Source organism: Miscanthus floridulus, chromosome 6, assembly GCF_019320115.1.
Source record: "Miscanthus floridulus cultivar M001 chromosome 6, ASM1932011v1, whole genome shotgun sequence".
Lineage (NCBI taxonomy): Eukaryota > Viridiplantae > Streptophyta > Magnoliopsida > Poales > Poaceae > Miscanthus > Miscanthus floridulus.
The window spans coordinates 51,599,603-51,626,758 of record NC_089585.1 but is presented as its reverse complement, the minus strand read 5'-3'; the positions used below and the strand labels follow the sequence as shown (position 1 = coordinate 51,626,758).

At 42.2% G+C, this 27,156-nt stretch overlaps 1 protein-coding gene across 7 annotated transcripts; it reads left to right on the top strand.

Moving 5' to 3' along the window:
* Positions 1–523: 523 nt before the first annotated feature.
* LOC136458261 (kinesin-like protein KIN-14E) lies at positions 524–27,156 on the top strand. 7 transcript variants are annotated; one of them, XR_010759940.1, is made up of 10 exons: positions 524–1,044; positions 18,886–18,996; positions 19,612–19,778; positions 19,860–19,948; positions 20,463–20,719; positions 21,355–21,470; positions 21,562–21,639; positions 21,739–21,883; positions 22,015–22,101; positions 25,993–26,538. XR_010759940.1 is itself a non-coding variant. In XM_066458231.1 (8 exons), the coding sequence occupies exons 5-8, from the start codon at positions 20,603–20,605 to the stop codon at positions 26,832–26,834; spliced, it is 471 nt and encodes a 156-aa protein (XP_066314328.1). In that variant the 5' UTR covers positions 524–1,044; positions 18,886–18,996; positions 19,612–19,778; positions 19,860–19,948; positions 20,463–20,602; the 3' UTR covers positions 26,835–27,156. The 7 variants fall into 7 exon arrangements, 2 of the variants coding, with proteins under 2 accessions (XP_066314328.1, XP_066314329.1); XR_010759939.1 differs by lacking the exons at positions 21,355–21,470; positions 21,562–21,639 and having other exon boundaries at positions 19,615–19,778; XR_010759938.1 differs by lacking the exons at positions 21,355–21,470; positions 21,562–21,639.

Genomic DNA, 27,156 nt, shown 5'->3' with positions numbered 1-27,156 from the left:
GATGACACCTCTAAGTATGATTGATATATATATATATATATATATATATATATATATATATATATATATTATTAGTGTTTCTACACATGTACTTAGTATTCATAACAAAAAAATCATAATATTATGATAAAAAGTGAGTGAATTTATGTCTTGATGTGCTACAAATTGAAAATTTTATAGGGTTATTAAAACAAATTCCCACTGCATCGGAGTGGCCACAGCCCCTGCTGGCCCCTTGGTTCCGTTTTTGAGGATAGCTAGTGGACTTTACTCAGTTAGCTATACATGGTCCTGGGCTCCTGGCTTCAATCACGTGATTTATGCCCACGTTAAGATGCATGCAATCGTTCACCCGGTAGACGCGTTCCCTCGCCCAATCCCGCGCTCCTCCGGCCGATTGTTGAGGAGCCCCCCACGCCCCCCTTGCCCGTACGATCCCGCGCCGTCACTAATCACTGCGATCGAGCGTGCCGTCCCCGCTGACGGAATCCCCCTTGGCCCTTGCCCTCCCGATCCGGAGATCCCGCGCCTTGCTCGCCACATCAAGGCGATCGCCCCCGCGTGATCACCGCAATCACCAACAAAAAGGAAACCGCCGAGCAAAATAGCAATTGAGTGGAGCAAAAGGGGAATTTCGTGGAGAAAAGAATCGATCACACCCTCACCTAGCCTTCCTCCGCCGCCTCGGTCACGCCCGCGCAAATCCTTCCGCTGAAGGCTGTGTCATCGAGTCGAGCGAAAAGGAATCAGGCCGAGCAAAAGGAAATCACCGAGAGAAGGAGAACGATCGAGCCTTCTGCAGTATATCTGGTGAGTGAACCTGCAATCCTGCATCCCACATTTCTTCGATCCACTGCAGGTGCAGCTAAGTGTGGTGGTGGCGGCCTGATAGCCGGCGTCGTCCTTGGGTTGCTGTCCCTTGTCCACTGCTGTCCTCACCTTCCTCTACTCCACAACTGTGCTACTATAGTACATACCTGCAGATGAGAACAGTGTTGAAGAACACCACTACTACCCAGCGAGATCTCCCACCAGAGGCACCAGGTACATAACTTCTCCTAGACTTCCCTTGCATCTGTATCTCCTATGGTTAGCTTATGTTACTAGCGGCCAGCGACTAGAGAGATAGAGAAGGTAGCGCTTGCCACAGGCAACCACCGGCCACTGCATACTGCACCACATGGATACGACTACCCCACACCAACAGGCAACGCTGCAGCCAAGGCACGTATAAACAGTTGATTTGGGTTCAATTTCAGGATTTTAGTTTACGACCCAAATAGTAAATTGAAACATTGCAAATTATAGGTTGGTGTCTCGGTTATTCAGTGATGGGGTCGTAACAAGACTGAATATTGCTAGGTCTGATTAGTCGTCGTAACACGGCTGAATGCTAGGTCTGATTAGTAGTAGTTTGATAGAAAATTCAGTTAGTCATTCAGTCAAGCAACACTGTGTCAGAATTGCACTTCACTGCCGGTTCAAAATACCCCATCACCGCCGGATTTTGAACTGACACAACCATACCGATAGTGATGAGGGTAAGCTATCACTGTCGGTTCCTACAAACCGGCAGTGTTCTTCAATTTCACTGCCGGTTCTTTACACAACCGGCAGAGTTTAGTTCCACCAACACTGTCGGTTAATAAGACCACCCGGTAGAGTTCATTTCCACCAACACGGTCGGTTTGTGTTTGAACCGGCAATGTTATCGTACGAATCACTGCCGGTTTGTGACAAGAACCGGCAGTGATGGCTAAGCCAACGCTGCCGGTTTGTGGCTCCAGCCGGCAGTGCCATCACTGCCGGTTTGTTGCTAACCGACAGTGATGTTTACGACAACACTGTCGGTTTTCTGCTAACCGGTAGTGATGTCACGTTCGCATTTTATTGTTTTATAATTTATTTTAATTTATATTTTTTCGTGGAATCGGATTTTGCTTTATATACTCTACTTAGACGACATGTCCATCAATATTAAACATTACAAATGTTACGGTTATAGTTCAAATGTTCTTATCAAGATCTTCGATCCCTCAAAATAAAAAAAGAAATGTTCCCGGAATTCACAGATTGTGCAATGCTTCTCGGACTTCTTACAATAATCTGGCGAGCCGCTTTGGGCCATACTGGTCCTTGAACTTCACAGATTGTGCAATGGAAAATACTCTATCTTTTTCCAATACCTCGGCTAAGATGAATTTTGCCAGCTCCGATTGCAGCGCGACGATCTCCATGTCTAACAGCCTTTCGTGGTTATATTTCTTGCACCTTCATTCAAAAAAGATGATATCATTTTGTTGAATGATTAACAGACATAAATGAAATGAGGATTATGCACACCAACTTATCGGCTTCTTCCGATTTTCCGCCGATGTAGCGAAGCATTGCCCACATTACATAAAACCCTGCATTCATTGTTTCCCGCCGGCTGTTTTAGGATACTTCCCCTCCTATTTCGACAACCTTGAATGGGACCTACGTCCCACCGATATGTCTTCTTCAGGACACTGAGCAACATTAAAAGGAGAAACGTTAGAAAGCGGTATGTATGATTAGAAAATAATATGTTATTAGGATCGCTTACTAATTCAGCACTGCCACCGGTGCATCCATATGATGAAATGACTTTTTCTTCGAGTCCCACACCTCGATCAGATTTTTGGCAAGATTAACACAAATGAAGAAGAAATGATGGCTGCAATAACAGAATCCTAATTATCGAATAATCTTAACGAAAAAAGAAGCATAAAATTAAAAGCCGAGAACACATACTCGCAGTTGTAGGCTAGAAGTATGTGGGTTTTGTTCTTCATCTTGAATTCATCGAAAACAACAATCAATCTCTGTTTCAGGTCTTCCACGTCATATCCATGGAGGCCTAGACATGTCTTCTCATTGACTCGCAAGGGGTCCAAGAAGCCTATGTTATCCCATTTGCTTTTTAGAATGCAAAATTTTGCTATACACCTACATAAAATCATGGGAAGTGCTCAAAAGTTAACAATTTATGTCCCGAGAGAGTAGTTAATTATAATATCGTGCGTGTAGGGTACTTACATAGTCCACAGCGTCAACATTTGTGTATCGAGAGAGCGTTTCTGGTATAGCTGGAACAAGCACTCCCACTCAACATCGAATTTCTCTTCTTCAGGATAATTAAAAACATGTGGCGAACGGATAATAACCTCAAAACCAAAGTCCTCCGTCTCTGTTGTTTGAGCCATGTAATATTATGTAACTGGCGCATATATGTTGTCAAATTTTTATACTCGTGATCGAGAACCAAAAGATTGTCCCTTTCATACTTCATTGCCGGTGTTGCCGTCCCTTGTACATCATAATAGATGGTCGCGGCCTCTTCCATGGTTAATTCAGGGTTGTCTTCGATGAACTTCTGTATCTTCCTTAAATATTCATTGTGTATTTTATCGGCTCTTGTTGTAGCGTACTGATTCTGTGTTTGCCTTTCGAATTCGGACTTCAATAAAAATAGAGGCAGTGAGGCACAGAGATTGAAGAAACTAATACAATCTTCCTTCGAGATGTGTACTGTAAATTTTCCTTCCATCAAGTTTGTAATGCTGCCACTGAATGACCTTTTTCTTTTTTGTTGGTCCACTTTGGGAGCATTAGCGACCGAATGATGCCTTTGATCTTGTTTTGGGCTGAGGTGGAGGAGGAGGAGGATGATGACAAGGAATTCTAGTTTTCCCTGGGGTAGATGAAGATGGAGGAGGAGGAGTCTTCTCTTCTCTCAGGGCTGATGAAGATGGAGTCGGACGAGGAGGAATAGAAGGAGACCTCTGTCTTCTCAGGGGGTGATGGCAAGGGATGAGGAGAGGAGTGATCTCTATTGGGAGATGGTGAGTGATCATCGAGGGTAGGGCGAAGACTCGCAGTCGTCCTCATCATCAGAGGACAATTGGTGGTCAAGCTTAATGAAGCGCTTGCTGCCAGGCCACTTGAGAGCCCTTGTTATGACCAAGTTTCGGCTTGTCTTCCGCTATGGGGTACTCAATGTGTATCTTGTTATACTTCTTATCAAGTATTCTGTCAATAGTAACACGAGCGTACCCCTATGGAATTGGGTGGCCATTAATGGTCCCGTCTCCCGCAAGCCAGGCCTGACCGAGTGCCACCTTGTCCTTTGTCCATTCCTGATGGATGTACAACTTGACATTGATGGGTTAGTGATGCCATCCACCGGATGTGGCACATTCGCATCTTCTTCGTCGAGCGAGGTCGATCCGTAGCTGCTGTGACCCCTAAACTGTGGGCTAAAGGCAGTAGGAGTAGGGTTTTGTGGTACTCCTGACCCCATGGACAGCAAAATTTGCTGGACTCGTGCTTTAACAGTCACCTCAATCCATGCGTCCATTCTTTCTTCCATCTCTTTTAGTCGCCTCAAATACTCTACCTCCTGATCCGCTCTACCCCTCAAGCAGCCTCGGTAAGTGTTAGATTCTTGGGGGAATGCTAGTTTCCAAGGAACAATACCGGTTCCTCTAGTGCGACTAGGGTGCTCCTTGGTTCCGAGTGCTTGGGTGAGCACGTCTTTCTCCCTATTAGAAGTGCGAGTCCCTTGCCTCACCTCCTCAGTTACCTAGGGAGATCCTCTGGATGAGTTCGCTAATGGGTTGATTTGTGGAGCTAAAAGCTCCCATCCTCGGTGTGCCGTACATTCCTCCCTATACAGTATATTACCGATCTGGGCTCCCAATCGATGGTCTCAACCTGAACGCCTTCCTTAGCAAGGCGATCCATCTTTTGAAGTTCTACTTCAAATTCTGGCTATCTTTTTGGTGTAGCCACGAGAGCCGAGATGATGAGGATTCGTCGCTTTCTAGGGAGTTCTCCTTTATTCTTTCCTGCTCAGTTCTAAGTACTCCTCGGATAACCTATATTCCTTGAAATCCTGCCTAGAAGTCCTTCTGCTTGCTAAACTATCCACCATCGAAATCTGACTCTTTATTTTGGAGGACAAAATTCTTGTACAATGTCCCCTTGAAATTCTTGAAGCATGTCCCCATGATTTCTTTTGCTTTTTTTCTTGACTAACTCCCTGTCATACTCGGTTGGGAAAGTGAAATACTCTAGGATCTTGACATCCCATATGTAATCCTTCTCACTTTTAGGAACCCTCCACGGGTCATCATCTTTCCCAATCCACTTCCTGTACCTAATCGGGATGAAGTCCCTAACAAGTAACCCACGGATAATCTTGTATTTGGTCAAAGCTATAGGCGGTGAGAGTGGATCCCCGAATTCATCGAACTCAGTAATGTGCCAGTGTGTATTCCTACCAACAGTAATCTTTGACACGCCTCGCTTGGATCTGGCCTTCCTACTACCCGAACCCTCTGGCTCCTCGACGAGAGGCTCCTGCTAGAGACACCAAGTAAGCTATGACCCTCTCAATTGATTAGCGTGTGTGGCTACATAGTCACATGATACCAAAGTTACCTAGCCATCTTGGTCATTTTGACCCAGATCGAGCAGGCCGGACAGGGTCCATGGCTTGCTCGTTCACACTGTCCTGATTGGCACCATCACCATTTGTCGGATCATGCGGCTCTCCCGTCCCAGCGATATCAGCCGCTTCTTGTTGCCGATCTGTTCTTCGGACGATGGGGTAATAGGCGACGATGAGTCATGGCTGTGACACGATCGTGGTTAGTTTTGGCTGCGGACAACTACTAATAGCATATGTTCATATTATATATATATACATATATAATATGTTTAATGCAAAGTCTAATAATAAGTCCACATACAACAAAGTCAAATAATAGCATATGTTCACCTAGAACAAATTCATTGTTTGATTGACCACATACAACAAAGTCCACCTACTGTTCTACGAAACTAAGCCTACATCAACTTCCAAATAAGAAAAGCAATGACCATAGCCATAAATAAAAGCATGAAATCTTTCCAAGACCAAGGAGCAATTCTCCTAATCTTCACATCTCCGGCGGGTGGCTTCTCTTCAATCTTCACTGCCAGCGGATGGCCATGGTTTGCATTCATTGGACCATAGTAGGCCGGTTGCCCATGGTTTGCAAGGTAGGCCGGTTGACTATAGTAGGCCCTCAAAGCTTCAGCTTCTGTGTTGTACTTTTTGTGTCAAATTACTAGGAGTAGTGATTGACTTGAGCATAGCAATCTTCCTAGGTTCGATAAATCCCAGGCATGTGACCAACATGCACTACATACCATGCCATGGTTGCCTATACATTTAAGTAAATTAGGCATGTGGTAAGTGGTAATAGTAACTCACTAAACTAGGGAAGCTTAAGAGTAAGAACATTGTTCGGCAATACATTGTCAGTATTGCTGATGTGCAAGATGAATAACCAAATTCTTCATTGCTCCCAATAGTCATATTATACCGATTGGTTTATGAATTTTGGAGGAAGCTATAATTGACTTATATAGTCATATCTTAATAAAATCCACTTATTCAGGTGTCACCTATCTATGTCATGTTTTACATTGCCATTAGTATCTAAAAAAACCTCTCATTGATGCATTGGTAATCCACACACTGTTATATCAAAATCTACAATGAAACATGAGGCTATGGATACCACTGCTCTAATGAACAATATTTGTAGGTATGTCAATGGGGCTTTTGCTGTAAAAGGGTTGATGAACAAATAATAGAAAACCACATCTTCCAGGAAATTAAAAAATCAACTAGATGCATTTTTGGGATGCTGGTGCATGTCTGTGCCATTGAAATGTATCATTTCTTCTCCTGACTGATAGAGAGGCGAGAGCACACAAATTTGTACTTGAACATCAAATACGTAGCTACAGTGATTGTATCAAGATCACACAATACATCATCATCAGTAATAATCTAAAATCTGCTAGAAAAAGACTATCTTAGTAAGGATGCTAGAAAGCTCATAAAAAACCAGCAAATGCTCTCCGAAGTCACAAGGCAGTTCTTTATTTTTCGTTCCCTGAACTAACGGTGCAAACATTGAGGGGTCCATAAGTAGCTAGCAATCAGACTCATGACCTGAGCCTGACATCTGACATCTACTAATGCTAGAGCACTGAATCCTCTTGTAGAGTAGTACTCCGTACATGTGATATTATTTGTTACCAGCATGTCACAATCACAGAATGAGCATAAATCAGGAATAAACAGTCAAAAGCTAAAACTGTCCCCATTATGCAATCATTGAAACTATGTCAAGAAACTCTTTAAGAAATGAGACTGGGAGTTCTAGAAACATATTAAAGACTAGGAACTAATTCAAGTAAGCAGCAACACCTCTACTGATTCACAGCAACACCTCTACTGATTCAAGTAAGCAGCAACACCGTGGGGCATTTCATCAAACACACAGCGGGCAGTGAGCCACGCACTCACCGTGGGGGAGGGAAAGTAGCTGTCCGCGCGCTCTGAAGGCCTCGGCGGTGGGAGTGCAGGCGTGAAGGAGGGGCAAAGGCCGGCGTCGTGGACGATGAAAGAGGGCATAGACGGCCGGTGCTCTAGCTTGGGGCGGTGGACGACATGGGGCGGTGCTCCGGCATGGGGCAGTGGATGGCGTGGGGGCGGTGCTCTAGAGCGGGGTGGTGCTCTGGCGGCGCTGGGGAGGGGTTGGCGCGGGTTGAAATGAATTTGGATAATTTCAACCCGTGTCTCTTTTATACCAGTAGCTCATCACTGCCAGTTCTGATTGTAAACCGACAGTGATGGTGGTATATCACTACCGGGTCATTCTTAAAACCAGCAGTGATGTAGTGTAGCAGTTAGGTGTTAAGTAGGATAACTTTTCGTTTTCTTTCGAACTCCTCCTACTGGCACAACGGTTAAGACCCCTCAACTTAGCCCCCGAGACCCATGTTTAAGTCCTAGGCAGCCCAAATTTTTTTGTTCTATTTTATAAATTATTAATTTACTTCGGGAAATAGCTCATCACTGCCGATTTTGATTGTAAACCGATAGTGATGGTGGTATATCACTGCCGGGTGATTCTCGAAACCGGCAGTGAAGTGGTGTAGCAGGTAGGTGTTAAGTAGGATAACTTTTAGTTTTCTTTCGAACTCCTCCTACTGACGCAACGGTTAAGACCCCTCAACTTAGCCCCCGAGACCCTGTGTTCGAGTCCAGGCGGCCCAAATTTTTTTGTTCTATTTTATAATTTATTAAGCGGCCTAAAGGTCAAAAGGAAAAAATAAATAACCCTTGGCACACATCCTATACTAGCGCAGCTGGTTAAGTCTCTGAACTCTGCAGCCCGAGACTCGAGCTCGAACCCGAGGGCTGGCACAATTTTTTTTAATTTTTTATATATCACTGCCGGTTTTCAAAATAAAGCGTCAGTGATAACCAGCATCACTGTCGGTTTATTCTCATCAATGCCAGTTTTTTTAAAACTGACAGTGATGTTTATATATATTAAAAAATTTCTTTTATATACTGAATAAATAGAAGCATATGTATTCCTATGTCGAAATGACTTGAATTTTTTTTGGCAAGCTTGTACACCCAAATTAAGACCCCACACAGGATCTTAGGTTTTTCTAATCAGTTTTTTTATTTATTATATTTTTTTGTGTGCTGAATGAGACAAAAGAGGGTGAATTTCATCTTGGACCCAATAGATTTTTTATCCACCTCCACAAAATTCTTATCCCTAGGGCACATTAGAGCCTGTGTAAAAGTTTGGCACCATTCTGGATCTTTTAGTGGGTAGACTCAGTTCAACCTATAATTAAATGGTGTCGTCGCGCGAAAATTCAATTAAACTTAGAAAGTAGCAAACCATCTCCTGAAAAATCTCAAACTTGGTGTTTCCTTCACACGTGGCACGTGCAAGCCTAAGAAAAAGTTTGAGATGAATACGACACCAGAATGCCTATGAACCACAGAAACCTTGATAACCTATGTGTATAGTCATGGTTCGATGAAAAGGCACATGTACCTCTGTGAAGCATGTATACTCCGCCTATGTCGAAATGGCTTGAAATTTTTTTGGCAAGCATGTACACCCAAATTAAGACCCACATAGGATCTTAGGTTTTTTTGATCATTTTTTATTTATTATATTTTTCTCTATGCCGAATGAGACAAAAGAGGATGAATTTCATCTTGGACCCAATAGATTTTGTCATCCACCTCCACAAAATTCTTATCCCTAGGGCACATTAGAGCCTATGTAAAAGTTTGGCACCATTCTGGATCTTTTCGTGGGTAGACTCAGTTCAACCTATAATTAAACTGGTGTCGTCGCGCAGAAATTCAATTAAACCTCAGAAAGTAGCAAACCATCTCCAGAAAATCCCAAACTTGGTGTTTTCCTTCACACGTGGCACGTGCAAGCCTAAGAAAAAGTTTGAGACGAATACGACACCAGAATGTCCTATGAACCACAGAACCTTGATAACCTATGTGTATAGTCATGGTTCGATAAAAAGCACATGTACCTCTGTGAAGCATGTATACTCTAGCCTATGTCGAAATGGCTTGAAATTTTTTTGGCAAGCATGTACACCAAAATTAAGACCCCACACAGGATCTGAGGTTTTTCTGATCATTTTTTATTTATTATATTTTTCTCTGTGCCGAATGAGACAAAAGAGGGTGAATTTCATCTTGGACCCAATAGATTTTGTCATCCACCTCCACAAAATTCTTATCCCTAGGGCACATTAGAGCCTGTGTAAAAGTTTGGCACCATTCCAGATCTTTTCGTGGGTAGACTCAGTTCAACCTATAATTAAACGGTGTCGTCGCGCGGAAATTCAATTAAACCTCAGAAAGTAGCAAACCATCTCCGGAAAATCCCAAACTTGGTGTTTCCTTCACACGTGGCACTGTGCAAGCCTAAGAAAAAGTTTGAGACAAATACGACACCAGAATGTATATTTCTAGTTGCCCAACAAATGTTACACGAATTACATGCATGACAATAATTAAACACACAAAGCCGTACAAATTAAAATTAGAACCCAATTAAACTACGACCTTGAAAACAACCTAATAAACATTAATTACTATCGGAATCACTGTCGGGTTCGATCGGGCCACGCACACTAACATGCCTCTGTAGCCATATATGGTAATTGATGTCACGGATTATGTATCCGCTTGTATCGATGAAGTCCAATGCCCGTATGAGTGCACTCTCTCGTGCCTCACAATACCGAAAGAATGGTCGGCCATAGATGTAACCTACTGAACGACCACTGCCCCTGTTAGTAATCCTTATATAGTACTGGCATCCTTCTATAGTGAGCTGGCCGAGGTTACCATTGCAGAAGTCCCAATCGTACCCGAGTTGCTCCGTAGCTTGGTCTAGAACGGCCCACAAGCCACATGCAGCATAGGTAAGGTCCTGGAGCGCAATCTGCATGCGGAGAAAAAGAAAAAAAATTAGAGAATGTTATTACAATAATAAACAACAAATAACCACGACTCAGGTATAAGTGACCATTTTACCACATCCGCATGGTTGTAGCTCGCAAACCATTCGCTTGCTTGCGGGACGGGGATATCACCAGCATTCAAAGCAAGTGCCTTGAAGTGCGAGAAATCAGGCACATCATAGCAAACACGTCGAAGTGCCTCTAAACAGATGCGCACGGTACTGAATTGGGCGCTTATCATGTCCGGGCTCTATCTTCCTGTCTCATGGATATGGTTCCGATGATTTGCACCCCTCAAAGGGATGAAAAACTGAGTTCACACAGTCCTATAGCCGACCACTTGCATTAGATGTCGTGTTCTCGACTGATGTCCGAGATAAAGAACCAGCTAAGTGCTTGTTCGCTAGCCAATCTATTGGAGATATAGTCTGCGACATATATGTATGCAATAATGATATTAAACTAATTACACTTATTTGTTAGCATCAAAAAACAAAAGATGTTGGAAAATATTTCATACAATAGCTGGAACATGGAACCGTGGAATGACCACATTAGGAGCGAATGGCTCATCGCCAGGGTGGAAACCTGGTTCTTGTGGTGGGGGAGGTCCGTTGTTCATACCACCTGATCGATAAAATGCCAAAAAATATGAACATAAAATATATGCACAAAAAATTCTTCCAAGTAAAATGTGGCAACATAATTAAATATAGATCGAATGCATGGAATAAGAATATATATAAATGTAGAATGCAAAGAAACATGAATATAAATATAGATCAAATGAATATAGATAGAATATTGGAGAAGACAACATATCAATACCATTGAAAAATGCAGGAGCCATGACCAAATCACGTAGAGAGAGAGTGGATTTCTTGAGAAGTGAGAGTGAAACGTGAGAAATGAGACTGTGAGAGTTCATGGGTGGGTGGGATCGATGTATGTGGCCGGCGGTTTGTTTTATATAGGGGGCATGGACATCACTGTCTATTTTTAAGTAGAACCGACAGTGAAAGTTAATATCACTATCGATTTTTAAATAGAACCGACAGTGAAAGTTAATATCACTGCCGGTTTATAAGTAGAACCGATAGTGAAGGTGCATATATGTAAAGGATATATTGATTTAGATAGTACAGTGGGAAAGTTTTAACAACAATGATATATTTATTTAGATAGTAATGAAATACATCAAAAAATAACAAAAATATTAGAAATAAATTACATATACGATAACAAAGACCTTACAATAAAATTCCATATACGATAACAAAGACCTATTTGCGTACAGGTCAATGTTACAATCAATGTGTATCAACACATTATAATGTAACCACCTCAGTAGCATTCTTCTAGCACCACAACTAGGGTCAAACAGCAGCACCGAGGTGGTCTATGAGCTATACCGGTTGGAGATGACAAGGTGGCATCGATGAATCCGCCTTGTCTATACATGGCCTTTTCCAGATGCGCACCACAGCGGATGGCTCTGTGAACCTCGTGGCATCTCCAATCTTCGGCGTTGCTCTATCTTTAGTAGCATTCTTCTAGTACCTCTTGTGTGCACCATTTTGGTGGACTACGACGCATAATGATATCTGTGGTTTGTTGTGAGAGGAAAACATTGTATCATGGCTGATAAGGCCTGGCTGAAACCAACATGCATGGAGAGGCTAGCTCCTGGCCGAGGGCCATTTTAGCAGTCATGGTATATTTTTATTTCTGAACTAAAGTTGTCGGGGTAGGTGGGAGCAGTGTTCCAACTGTTGTGGTCAGTGGGAGCACTGTTGGCATGTGAGGAGCATCTACACATCACTAGTCGGTTTTAGTTTAAAAACCGAACAGTGAATGGAGTCTTCTGTGTCGGTTCAAGCAACCGACTGTGATAGAAGCTATCACTGCCGGTTTTAAAACCAAAACCGGCAGTGATGTGGTGTAGTAGTTTTTGTTTTAAAAATGTAGCAGTTAGGTGTTAAGTAGGATAACTTTTCATTTTCTTTCAAACTCCTCCGACTGGCTCAACGGTTAAGACCCCTCAACCTAGCCCCCGAGACCCGTGTTCGAGTCCTAGGCTGCCCAAATTTTTTTGTTCAATTTTATAAATTATTTAGTTACTTCGGGAAATAGCTCATCACTGCCTGTTCTCATTATAAACCGACAGTGATGGGGGCACATCACTGCCGGTTCATTCCCCAAACCGGCAGTGATGTGGTGTAGCAGTTTTTTTTTGAAAATGTAGCAGTTAGGTGTTAAGTAGGATAACTTTTTATTTTCTTTCGAACTCCTCCGACTGGCTCAACGGTTAAGACACCTCAACTTAGCCCCCAAGACCCGTGTTCGAGTCCTAGGTGGCCCAAAATTTTTGTTTCAATTTTATAAATTATTAAATGAATTTTCTCTGTGCACCTTCTTTCTCTGTGGCCTTCTTAGCGTTCCTCTTCATCTCGGCCTGATCTGGAGACTGGAATAGTACACGCATCAAGTAAATGGATCACTCAACAGTCAACACACAAGCCACTAGGCATTCCCATTCACATCTCCAGGAGCACATACATCAATGATCAATGAAGGTTGGAGCTACTACACCTTTGCTCAGTGCCTACTGTGGGCTGGGCTCCTTCGAGTATTGCGAGCAGGGACTACAAACTGGTTGGGGACCAGTGGCACCGAGGAGCTGTGGATCCCTCACTACTAGTAGTAGCTCGGAAGAGAATGGCCGCCCCAATGTCCTTCTATCGAAGTCTAGACATATATATTTATATTTATATTTAGCTGGTGTTTAAATTCAGAGAGTAAAGTTTAGAAATGTTACGTCTGGTGTCTAATCGAGTGTTTGAATAGTAATAAGGTCAGTCTCAATGGTAGTTTTAAATAACTTTCATTCTCATTAATTGCTATGATACGTCGGCATATTTGCTGAGTTGGCAGAGTATTAACGAGGAGGAGAGAGGAGATGAGAGTTTCATCAGGATCAAACATCATTCATGGTTATGTGCATAATGATTACATAGTTAACAATAATCTAACTATCTTTACGTGCATCAACAATGAGGGCCTCATTGTGATCAAGCCGTACGTAAGCAGGTTCGTCACCCTCTTGAAGGATAGGTAGGGGTACGTTCACCCTGAATGGAGGCATTTCCTGATAGCCCCTGTAGTCTTCTTCGTCCGTCACTCCATCGACACCGACAATCTTCCTTTTCCCTTCTAGGACTACTTTTAGCCTTCCTTTTGTCTTGTTGTCCCTTGCATAGAAGACTTGCATAACATCTCTTGCAAGGACGAAGGGGTTGTCTCTGTATGCGGTCTTAGTAAGATCAATGGTAGTGAACCCTTCACTGTCAGTGTTGATTTCCTCAAGCCAGACCCACTGGCAGCGAAAAAGAGCTGCCTTCAATGGACCATAGGCTAGCTCCCATATCTCCTCTATGAAACCATAGTATGTCACCTACACATTGCCATTTTTCGTCGTGAGCATCAAAACGAACACCACAATTTTGGTATGTGCTCTTTCCATCTTGCTTTTTTGTGTAAAATGTGAATCCATTGATCTCATACCCTTGGTACTTAAGATATGTACTCGAAGGTCCCTTGGCTAAGGCATCTAGTTGATTACCCAACTTTATTCCAAGCAAGCGACGTCGCAACCAGTTGACAAATTCCTCCTTATGTTTTTTATCCAGCCAAGCATGTGACCTGCTCGAATACAGAGTTTGCAGCAATTGCCTGTGCTTGTCAATGTATGGCATCACACCCTTGGCTTGCTAGAGAGCAGCGAACTATGCCTATCTAAAAGAAACAGGGTCGTCTACTATAACAGATTTCTCCCTAATCGTTCCTTTGCCATGAAGTCTTCCCTCATGACGAGATTCTAGAATTCTGACCCTTTTGATGTCCAGATAATATGTACAGAACTCAATGGCCTCCTCCGTTGACCATCTTTCAACCATGCCCTCTTCTAGCCTAAATCTGTTCCCAACATACCTCCTAAAAACTTTCATCAATCTTTCGAAAGGAAACATCTAATGCAGGTACATTGGGCCAAGGGCTCTAATTTGGTCAATAAGATGAATGAGCAGATGCAATGAGATATCAAAGTAAGTCAGCGAGAAATGCATCTCAAGCCTAATGAGAGTTTTGGCTATGTCCCGCTATAGCTGCTCTAGCGTGGACACATCAATGACCTTTTTTGAGATCGCATTGAAGAACGAGCAAAGCTTTATGATTGGGGCGTGGACCTTTGGGGGGAGGATACCACGCAGGGCAACAGGGAGCAGCTGAGTCATAATGACATGATAGTCATGGGCCTTCATAGGGCCATAGTTGAACTTGAGTTCTCTCATGTTCACTAGCCTCTTCGGGTTCGCACAGTAGCCCATCAGGACTTTGAGTTCATTGAAGAAAGAAATAAGCGCACGCTTTTCTTCCTTCTTCAATGTCCATGACACAACCGGAAGTTTGAACTGGCCATTCTCTAGCTCCATGGGATGTAGCTCCTTCCTGATTCCCAAGTGTTGCATGTCTAGGCGTGTGGCTAGTGAATCCTTCGATGTCCCTCCGGTGTCCATCAAGGTGTTAAGAGTGTTAGCGCACACATTTTTAGTGATGTGCATGGGATCAAGACAGTGGCGTACACTCAAAAATAGCCAGTAAGGTAGTTTCTAGAAAACCAATTTCTCTTCCAAACGCTCCCATCAGGCGCTGCTACTGTATTGTCTCCCTTCCCAAGGACAACCTCTAGTTTGTTCAGTTCTCGAAGTATCATAGGCCCGTCTCGATATTTTGGAGCTAAGCGTTTCTCAATAGTACCGTTGAAATCTTTTGTTCCTGCGGTAAGGGTGATCCTTAGGTAGGAACCTATGGTGTCCCATATAAACTATCTTTTAGTTATTTGGCAGATTTACCGCATCGGTGTCGTCCAAGCACTCGACACATCCAGTATAGCCTTTTGTCTTCTCTCCAGACAATGAACCTCGACCTGGTAGGTCGGTGATTGTAGCGATAAGTAATCCCTTGATCATGACATGTTCCTTTTTGTACTCGTCCCAAACATCCAGCACACCCTTTTTAAGCATTTCCACTAGTTCATCGATCACTGGTTCCAGAAACACATCGATGTCATTCCCAGGTTGTCTTGGCCCTTGGATCAGTAGTGGCATCTGGATGTATGACCGTTTCATACAGACCCAAGGTGGAAGGTTGTATATACAGAGCGTCACTGGCCAGGTGCTATGATTGCTTCTAAGCTGGTCGAAAGGATTTATCCCATTTGTGCTCAAAGCAAACCAAAGGTGCCTTACCTCTCCACTGATGTTCTTATAGAACATAGTATTGACAGTCCTCCAGTCATGCCCATCGGCGGGGTGCCTCATCATTGTATCTTTCTTACGCTCTTCGCCATGCCAGCGCAATAGCTTGGCTGACTTTGCACATGCAAACAACCTATGCACCCAGGGAGCTATAGGGAAATACCAAACGACCTTTATGGGACCTCCTTTGGTCTTGGTATCCTCATCTGACGGCCCTTCCATATACCGTGGAGCTTCACACTTGGGGAACTTGTCCAAGTCTTTGTATTTTTCTCCACGGTACAATATGCAATCATTGGAACACGTGTGGATTTTTTCAACCTCGAGGCTGATGGGGCAGATCATTTGCGTGGCTAAGTATGTCTTTTCTAGCAACTCATTTTTTTCTAGGAGCATTTTCCTTATTATACCTAACAACTGATCGAAGCCTTTATCGCTCAATCCATTTGTCGATTTGAACTCTAACAGCATGATGTCGGCTTCCAGTTTGCTCATTGGACAATCCCTATACAATGGTGTTTTGTCATCTTGTCTTATTTTCTCTAGCTTGCTTAGCTATCTTTCACTAAGATATCCGGTCTCTACATTATGTAGCAGCTAAGAAATGCCATCGTTATCCTCAGTGTCGTCAGCTAGCGTGTTCCTAAACACATTATTAACTGTGGCCATAGGTTCCGTGTTGACAGCGGGTTCCTCGTCAGCATCGTGGATGGCTATGTCAGGCATGTCCACATCATCATCGTTTTTCTACAGAACATTCACACGAACCTCGCCATGCATGGTCCATATCGTATGGTTTGGCATGAACCCCCTAGTAATCAAGTGCGATCGTATAGACTCAATTTGATGAAAGTTTCTTTGATTCTTACAATCTTTGCATGGGCAGAAGACAGGGTTCCCATTCCCAGCATGGGTTTTGGCATCGATGATAAACTGGCTGACGCCATGCATGTACCGCTTGTCCGTTCGGGACAGATGCATCCACTCTCGATCCATCTCTACACACAAAAAATACTGAGACAGTAATTACAAATAATTAATAAGAAATCGAGCTTCATGAACAACAATTATAGCTCAAAAGTACCATTTTTGGAAAACATTATTGTATACTAATTATTGGAAAAATTGAAATTGGTAGCCCCGATCCTGTAAATTGAAAATCATAGTAAAAAACAATTATTGCACAATATTGAAGAACAACTATTCTACTCTACTTCTAAGAACTAATTATAGCATCACATAAGTAATTACAAAGAATTAATAAGAAATCGAGCTTCATGAACAACAATTGTAGATCGAAAGTATCATTTTTGGAAAACATTATTGTATACTAATTATTGGAAAAATTGAAATTGGTAGCCCCGGCCCTGTAAATTGAAAATCATAGTAAAAAACAATTATTGCACAATATTGAAGAACAACTATTCTACTCTATTTCTAAGAACTAATTATAACATCACATACTAACAATGATGATCTTGACCACCATGGAATAATTAGCTAGGAATTTAAATGTGTTCATAGACACCAACCGTTTGGATAATGGATTCACCACAATTTGAGCCTTGCACAAATATCCAATTGAAAAAGTGCTCTCTAGAATGGAGAAAGAACTAGAATGAGAATCAAGCAATGTAGCCATCAAAACGAAGCTAATTAAGCAACAAAATCAAAGGAGTGGATGTTTGTTACTAACCTTAAAGCAAAAAGATCAAGCCATTCTTCAAAATCCAAGCGCTAGCTTCATGGTGAAGAGCAGCCACAACAATGGAGGGAAGGGCCCAAACGCACGCCTCTGTTCTCGGGATGGAAGAGAGGATGAAGAAGAGGACGGCTGCAGGCCTTTTTGTGCTGTTGGCTTATCACCGTCGGTTCTTGGCTAGAACCAACAGTGATAGTGCCAAATCACTGCCGATTTGTGGCTTGAACCGGCAGTGATAAGTGGCCGCAAAACACTGTCGGTTCAAGCCACAAACCGGCAGTGATGTGGTGCTTCACTGCCGGTTTTAGCCCAGCCCCAATCATTTTCTCATTTTCAAGCTCATAACCAGCAGTGAAGGTACATCACTGTCGGTTCTCACAAATTCGGCAGTGATGATGCCGGCAGTGATGTCCAAATCTGGCGTAGTGCAAATCGGTACATTTAATTCTAATTTTTCTCGTGTACATCATCATGAGCCCACCCGGCCGGTTTGGTCTTCCTGGACTTGCGCATCATCGTCATGGTGGTTCCATGTTGATCTCATTTGAAGGATTTGGGGGTTGGAGGAAAGCCAATGGTGTCGCTTTTTTGAGGGGTGGCTGTGATTGGGATTCGGGAGAGAGCACAAATTGTTACAATTCCATGATTCCAATCCAACTGGGATTAGTTGTTCACTGGCGATCAGTATACATGGGTTGTTTAGGCTTATGTGAATTGGATGAAGTATTTGTTGAAATAAGGATGATTTATTGATTCATGTATGCCCAAACTATTTTCTAAATTTTTGAGATGCTTTAATGATTCCTGCATCCCTTGATATTGGTTTTTTTATTCAGTAGAAATACCTTTTTGATGAATCATTCATGCAGCTTTCTTTTGCATAACCATTACTCTGATTCGTGTCATACATCTAAATTCTATTTTTGCTGAATATATCAAGCAGTGTTGTGATGCTTTATTTAAACTGGTCAAGACAATCTGTTTTAGTTACCAGACTTATAAGGTGGCCATGACAATCTGTTTTAGTGCTGCTGAATATTCAAAAGTTTTATGATGCTTAACTTTCTTGTTTATTTATATTGTATAAAATGATGCAACCTATTTAGCAACAAGTTTGCGAGATTGATTGGCTTTAAGGGATCTCTTCATAACATCAATAGTGGTTTATGCTCATTTAATCATTATTAATGGATGACACTTGCCGTGGTTCCTATACACTATCTAGCAATAAGTGTGTGGGATTTTGCATATAGAACAAGAATTGCATATAGAGCTTGACCACAGATAGTTGAGAGCAAAGAACCAGCTGCATAGTTTCAGAGTTTCATGGTACTTTAGCAACATGAGTACTAGCTCCCTGGTGTTAAAGAATTGCCAGCTCATCGTCTGCATTTTCAATCTTCTTACCTTTTAATTTTAATATATTTGTTGGCATGTTCAATCTGATCACTAACTTATTGTATTTTGCGTGGTCAGATTCATTTGTTCTCCGGAATAGTAGATTTTCGTACCACGCAATCAGTTAGCTAGCTTTTCCTTTCATTGGGCTGTGGAGATATGAAATAGTGAAGCTCTAGCTACATGCAGGTTAATTCATTTCTTTCACTTTTGGTTGATTAAACAATGTTTATTTTTAAGGTTACCTATTAATTTTGGTTCAGATTAATTTCAAATTATAAAGTCTGATAGCTCAACAATTTTAAGATTTCATAACCAACTTATTACTCTATTTCATTGAATTGTCTAGATCAATTGAGAGTAGCTTGGGTGTTGCAGATTTTGTTTTATAATATTTCAAAAAACATCATGTCTGCACACTGGCTTATGGTTTAGTAAATAATATTTCCATATTGTTTGAACTTGAAAAGGCCATGCGTTTAGAGATTCAAAGAGGTTAACAAATTGACATAAGTTCACTAAATTGATTCGTATTTTCTTTGGATCTAATCTACACCTTCAGTGAGAGTCTAGCACTTCTTTTTTATTCTTCATTTAATTTTAACACTGACTGCTACCTCCTGTTAAGTTGTTGCTCCAAAGTAACCGAAATGGATCCCAAGAAAAGTGACGAATGTCTCCCAACATTAGGAGTCCTTCCATCTATTGCAAATAAATGTAACTAATTATGAGTTTGTGTACTTGTGTATGTTTTAATATCACTGTTATTGTAACTAGCACCAAGCTATAATAATTATTTTTCAGTAGGTCAAAATACATCAGATTTAGCGAGGGTAGATGAAGACCCCAAGGAGCACAAGAGAGAGAGAGAGAGAGAGAGAGAGAGAGCAAGATTTGCATCAATGTCTTAAGAGAGAAGGAATGAACTGAACCAAACACTACAAGAAATGTGTTGGTTTATGATGTTTATGGTGATACTACATACATTTGCTCAATATATACATACAATATATTTCTCACGATTCATATATAGTTTTGAAGCATTTTTGTAGGTGGCGAGCCATCAAGAAACAAGGAAAATGAGGATCCTGCTAACTATGGTAAATGGCTCAATGGGAACAATTCATGTCCACGTTACAGTGTTAGTAAGGAAAACTTATTAAACTAATTACCATGTACTATTTTCTTTTTATCATGTGTGATCAGGGGTAACATATATCCTTAGGCCTTGTTTGGATACGCATGTATTTATCTCAATCCACTTGTGTTGAAGTGGATTGGAGTAGAATTAAACTAAGTTTTATTCCAATCCACTCGGATTGAAGTGAATACACATGCATCTAAACAAGGCCTTAGATGTGTTTTTAAACAATCTGTAGGTGGCAACCCATCAATAAAATATGATGACAACTATAAAATGAACAACTTGTAAATTTTCCCATGTTTATAGTAAACATAAGGTGTATACTATAGAACATTTAATTGATGCATTCTACAAAATATATTTTATTGTATATTTTCTTTTTTATTAATTTGAATTATAAAATTGATTAAAATAAGTACAAGGATCAACATAAATATTAATCTGTGTATATACTACAATGAAATTCCACTAATAAAAATATTTTAATTAGTGTTTGCATTCCAAATCTTAGGTCAAATCCCTCCTGACGATATCACATGTGTACTCGGAGAAAAAGAAATGCACTCATAGCCGACAGTGGTACAAAAATATGCCACCCGAGAAGAGGAAAGATAGGCAAGAACGCGAAAGGTTGTATAATACAAAGGTCGAATGAAAGGAGGCAAAGAGAGCCTCTTACAGAAGATGAAAGGAATTTCATGCCAACACTCTACACCCAGATTCCATTGCTATGGAAAACCCTATATATATCACTTCACCATAATCAAGGTAATGTCTTTTATTTAATAATTGTATATACCTTGGACTTTTATTGATGTTAGTGTTAAAAAAATAGAAGATATGGCAACCCACTAGGTGCTCGATCAACCATCTACGTTATAGAATTTGTTATAGTGACATTGGCACGTGAGCCACCATTAGCTATGTTATTTGAAATTGATTCTACAAACTATCTACGAACAGTCAGTTCTGCTCTGAGAATTTTCATGTGATCAATTTTTTTTGTTTAAAATCTGTGTACCATGGCTACATGTTTAATATAAGATCAAACATCATTTTTCATCTATTGATATTCTCATTTGTTTATGTTTAGATTTTGATATACAAAGCACTCTGAATTCTGTGATGCTAAAAGGTTAGCACTCTAATTTAGATAAGGTATATCTTTGATTGTTTTAGAGATACATGCTAACTGCAGCTGCAATAGTACCAAAAAAAATCTAAAAAAAAATCTAAAGATGAGCTAATTGATGGAGTGTTTCTGTATGCATTTTTTTAGAAATCTTCTATACTTCCTGACCCATAGCTATTTATATTAGAGATGTTTACACTTTCACAAAGAAATCATTAAGACTCAAAGCTATTTTGTTTGAAGTGGAAACCTCAAATTTTATTGCAAACAGGCTGTGGTGGACAAAGTGTTGCGTGTCTGTCGACTTTGACTTTGGCAGCCGCTCGGCCCACGCTGAAGTGATCTAGTATTATTTTGTTCCCATTGCAACACACGGGCATGATCCTAGTGAGTACAAACACGTGTACAAAAACAAAATTGTTGTTGTTGTGGCACATATTTTAATTAATATGCCCAGATTGCACCATGCACCATACAGAGAGGCACCAAACTCAGTTATCGATGACAGTGTTTGTGCAAAAGATGTTCAGTTGATATTGATGCTTCAACTACCCATGTTAGAACTTTTTCATACCAGCTCAGAAGTTTCACATGATGTTGCAGCTTCATATGTATGTGATATTATGATACTTATGCATGATCTTTCTATGAGCAGCAAACTAGGGAAAGCAAATTGATCGCAAAGTATGAGAAGCAGATTGAGGAGCACACCAGCCAATGCACTATGAAGTCCAATGATCTTTCTTCTGCCAACGTGGAGGTCGGCAGACTTCAAACAAAGCTTCTCTTTGAGAGTCTTGGTACTATCTAGACTTTGGACTTCTCGAGTATCATTTGTAGCATTGTAGCTTTCAATAAGTAAACAATGTATGGACACCTTTATTGTAGTTGCCTATTATAAAATAACCAATGTTTCGTTTAATTATTGCAGTTGCCCAGTGTGAAGATTACAAATTGATGTACAACGAAGTGATGGTCAAGCGGAAACAACTTCACAACATTGTTCGGGGGACAAAAGGTATTTATTCATTCAGCTGCACTTACTCATTTATCTTTATTCATTTAAAAGTTGCCTACTCATTTATCTTTATTCATTTAAAAGTTGCCTGGGAATGTATTTTGTCTTTCTCAACTATTTTATGAAATATGAGGATTTTCTGTTGATGTCGGTCCTTAAGCAAAGGAGAGGTGTCATCAGGCTTGGAATGTGTAGAGGGTTTCCATGGATCCACCGATGGGAACATTGTAATTGCAAACGGTGGAAAAACTAAAAAGGCATTCAAGTTTGATACAATGTTCACGCCAGGGGATGATCAAGGTATATTAGTGATAATTTTGGTGTTTGAATGAGGATGTACTCCTTTTTCTTTAGAATTGTAATCTTGTCACCCACATTTAATTGTTTGGCTAAATAGAAAAACTGCTAGACATTATTATGTTCCACTAAACAACTAACCTTGAATGATTTCTATTGTTTGATGTGCAACTCGAATTAATGAGCAGATGTTGTGCACATCGACACGTCTCCAGTAGCCACTTCTGTCTTAGATGGCTACAACATATGCATCTTTGCCTATGGACAAACAGGAACAAGAGTGACTTTTACCATGGAAGGGACCCAGAGTATTAGGAGTGTTAACTATAGAACTCTGAAAGAACTGATCAGGATTGCAAAGGAGAGGAAAGAGAGGATGTATCGCATATGACTTATCTGTTGCAATCTTGATCAGTTCTTCCAAAGTTTAACACCTTTATTACTCTCAGTCCCTTCTATGGTAAAAGTCTTTCCTATTCTTGTCTGTCCATAGGCAAAGATGCATACGTTGTAGCCATTTAAGACAGAAGTGACTAGTGGAGACATGTCGGCGTACACAACATCTGCTCATTAATTCGAGTTGCACATTAAACAATAGAAATCATGCAAGGGAAGTTGTTTAGTGGAACATAATAATGCCTAATAGTTTTATTGTTTAGCCAAACAACTGAATGTGTAACATGGTAACATGATTACAATTCTAAAGAAAGAGGAGTACAACCTCATTCAAACACCAAAGTTATTATCACTAATATACCTTGATCATCCCCTGGCATGAACACTATCGAACTTGAATGTCTTTTTAGTTTTTCCACAGTTTGCAATTACAATGTTCCCATCGGTGGATCCATGGAAACCCTCTACACATTTTCTTAAGGACCAGCATCGATAGAAAACCCTGATATTTCCTGAAATAGTTGACAAAGACAAAATACATTCCCATGTACATTTCGAATGAATAAAGATAAATGAGTAAGTGCAAACATCTGAATGAACAAATACCTTTTGTCTCCTGAACAATGTTGTAAACTTGTTTCCGCTTGATCATCTCTTCGTCGTACATCAATTTTTAATCAACACACTGGGCAGCTGCAACAACTAAATGAAACATTGGTTATTTATTAATAGGCAACTGCAATAGAGGTGTCCATACATTGTTTACTTGTTGAAAGCTACAAGGCTCCAAATGATACTCGAGAAGTCCAAAGTCCAAATATTACCAAGACTCTCGAATTGAGCAGCCTTTTTGAGAAGCTCTATTTTAAGTCTGCCGAGTTCCACGTTGGCAGAAGAAAGATCATTGGACTTCATCGATCGACCCCGTCTACCTAATCTACCACAATTGTTATCGACCTTGTTTACCTAATCTACCACAATCGAAGCCCCACATCAATGACCATTCAGAACCCGGATCCACTACCGGATACAGGAGGTTTGCCGAGTGCCAGGGGCACTCGGCGAAGCCCAAAAAACACTCGGCAAACAACACTTGGCAAACCCTGTATCGGCAAACGCTAGTTTGCTGAGTGTTTTTTGTCGGGCACTCGGCAAAGTCGTTGCTGAGTGCCCAAAAAACACTCGGCAAACTTTTTTTTCAAAAAAATAAAAATAAAAAAGACACGCCGACACCACGCCCGCACCACCAGCACCGCCGCCGCCATCCACGCCGCCGCCACCATGCCGGGGAAGAAGGGAGGGCCCCACCACGCCGCACCACCACCATCCATGCCGCCACCACCACGTCGGGGAAGAAGAGAGGGCCCCACCACGCTGCACCACCACCATCCACGCCGCCGCCACCACGCCAGGGAAGAAGGGAGGGCCCCACCACGCCGCACCACCACCACGCCACGCCACCACTCCCAGGCCGCCGCAACAGCCACGCCTGCCACCACCACCACGCCCGTCGCCGCCGGATCTGGAGAGGGAGGGCCGGGAGGGGGGCGGCGCCGCCGGATCCGGGAGAGGGAGGGCCGGGAGAGGGAGGAGGGGAGGGCGGGGCCGCACCAGAGAGGGAGGAGGAGGGGGGCGCGCCGGATCCGGGACCGGGAGGAGAGGTGGGGGGGTGCGCCGGATCCAGGAGAGGGAGGAGGGCGGGGTCGCACCGGATCTGGGAGAGGGAGGAGGAGGGGGGCGCGCCAGAGAGGGAGGAGGGCGGGGCCGCGCCGGATCCGGGAGGAGGAGGGGGGCGCGCCGGAGAGGGAGGAGGGGAGGGCGCCGGAGGAGGAGGAGGGAGAGGGGAGCTGGGAGGGGAGGGAGGGAGGGGCGCGTGGCGTGCGGGGTGACGGAGGGGGCGGTGTGCGAGGCAGTGCGGCTTTTATTTCTAGGATTTTTTTTGCGGAGTGTTGTAGATCTAGCACTCGGCAAAGTTTTTTTTTTAATTTTTCTTCTTCTCCTTTTTTTCAGAAAAAAGATTTTATATTTGTTTGCCGAGTGTTATAGATCTAGCACTCGGCAAAAGTTTTTTTTATTTTTTTTCTTCTCCTTCTTTTTTAGAAAAAAAGATTTTATTTCTTTGTCGAGTGTTTTTTTTGACACTCGGCAAACCCGCTCTTTGCCGAGTGTTTTTTTTTTTACACTTGCAAACCCCCTATTTTGCCGAGTGTTTTTTTTGCCGAGTGTTTTTAGCGCTGCACTCGGCAAATCACTTATTCGCCGAGTGCCCGAGGAAATACACTCGACAAACATAAAAACACTCGGCAAATTTGAGGATTCCAGTAGTGATATCCTCGCAGCCAATCTAATCAAAAGAAATGTGGATAGAATCGTGAAGGCAAACGATGGAAAGGATATGGAATCGGCAACTCAACGAGGGTAGGCCATGGAGCGCCTCGCCCATGGAGGTGCTGGTCGTGTTTGCGCGTAGGCTGTTGATGTTGCACAGCACCTGGACGTCGCGGTGTGAGTAGATGCGACGTCGTGGTGTGAGTAGATGCGCAACTTCGCCAACGCAGCCTCCTCCTCAATACCTTCGCCCCCTGGGCACTGGTGCCGGTGGGGTTGAGGCGGTGAGCTAGGACTGGGATGAGGAGGAGGTCGAGGCAGCCAATGGGGGTGCGGTGGATTCTTGTTCCGAATCAAAGAGCTGGGACGAGGAGGAGGTTAGTGCCTCAGTGGTGAGAGGAGCCAGATTTATATTATACACATGAATGGAACCGATCGTTGTATGTAATACAGGATGGCAGCAGGTGAAAGTCAAATTCATCATCATCAGTAGGGATGAAAACGGTACGGATATTTTCTGACCGTATTTGAAACCGAATCTGTTTAGAGGGGTTAAGATCTGTCCGTATCCGAGTCCGGATATCCAAAATCCGATACCGTATCCGTATCCGAATACTCAAATCGCATATTTATGATGTCGATATCCAATCGTATCCTATCCGACATAGTTGACACTATCCGTATTCGAATCCGAATCCGGACAAAAATATGAAAATAAATGTAATATCAGTGATATCCGTCCGTATCCGATCCGTTTTCATCCCTAGTCATCAGGCATCATAGGCAACGAATGACATCCGTAACTGTTGGGTGCTGCTGCACATAGATGCGTCCGTGCATTACTCATGCAGAAAATTTTCTCCTTTATAGGTTGGATGGAGGTAGGGTAGCCTCCTGAGGCGGTGGTGAGGAGTGCCGCAAATCGTTCTGTTGCCCAAGGAGTGTTGCGTGGCCGGATCGCTCGGTGTCCGTTCCTGGCTGCATGCGCGTGACCAACTTCAGTTTGAAATTTTGAACAGGAGTTATCCGCTCAGCGAGCGAGGCATCTCGACACGTAGAGCAATGTGGCTCAAAGTTTTGCACAATCTCACTGGTCAGTGGGGCCAATTCAGAGATTTAGCACAACTTATACACGGTAACTGCCTTGGGCTAGCATTTCAGTCGGCGCTTTCGAGAAGCTTGAGAATGTACTGAAATAGATGCTGCTGCCTCTTTGCATGGTGCATGGTGCAATCTGGGCATATTAATTAAAATATGTGCCACAAGAACACCAATTGTGTATTTGTACACGTGTTTGTAGTCATGCTAGTCGAGCAACTCATATGCATGCATGTCCTTATACAAGTACATTATTGCTTGTATAACTATGACATGTACGTGCAAACACTTTGCATATATCCTGATAATCATGTAGGCTCCTAATCATCATTATGATATGATTCAAGTTGTATTTAAAATTTGAATTCAATTGAATGGATGTTCCTTTTGATTTAGTCATCACTTCGTTTTAAATTAAATATTGATGTTCTATTGGGGGAGTATAGGGATCATATTTAATTTATGGCAGTTTATTGCTATTACCAATTGCAGTGGGATCTATTGGGAACAAGTATCACTTCTGCGGTGTTGGATTTTTCAAATGGTCGTACGCTACCAGAGGATCTGAACCGCACTACAATTCTGCTAACCCCAAAAACGAGGAACCCACATGAGATGAAGGAATTTAGACCTATCTCTCTGTGCAATGTGCTGTATAAAGTGTGATAAAAGGTTTTGGCCCTAAGACTCCGTGAATTCCTAGACGAGATTATGGCGGAGGAGCAGAGTGCATTTGTACCGGGGGCATTTGATAGTTGATAATGTGTTGATAGCTTATGAATGCATTCACTACCTAAAAAGGAAGAGAGGGAAGTCTAGGGCCTGTGCTATAAAGTTGGATATGGCTAAGGCATATGACTGCATTGAGTGGGAGTACCTTCTTCGGAGGATTATGCTGCAGCTTGGGTTCCATGAATTTTTTGTGAACCTGATTAT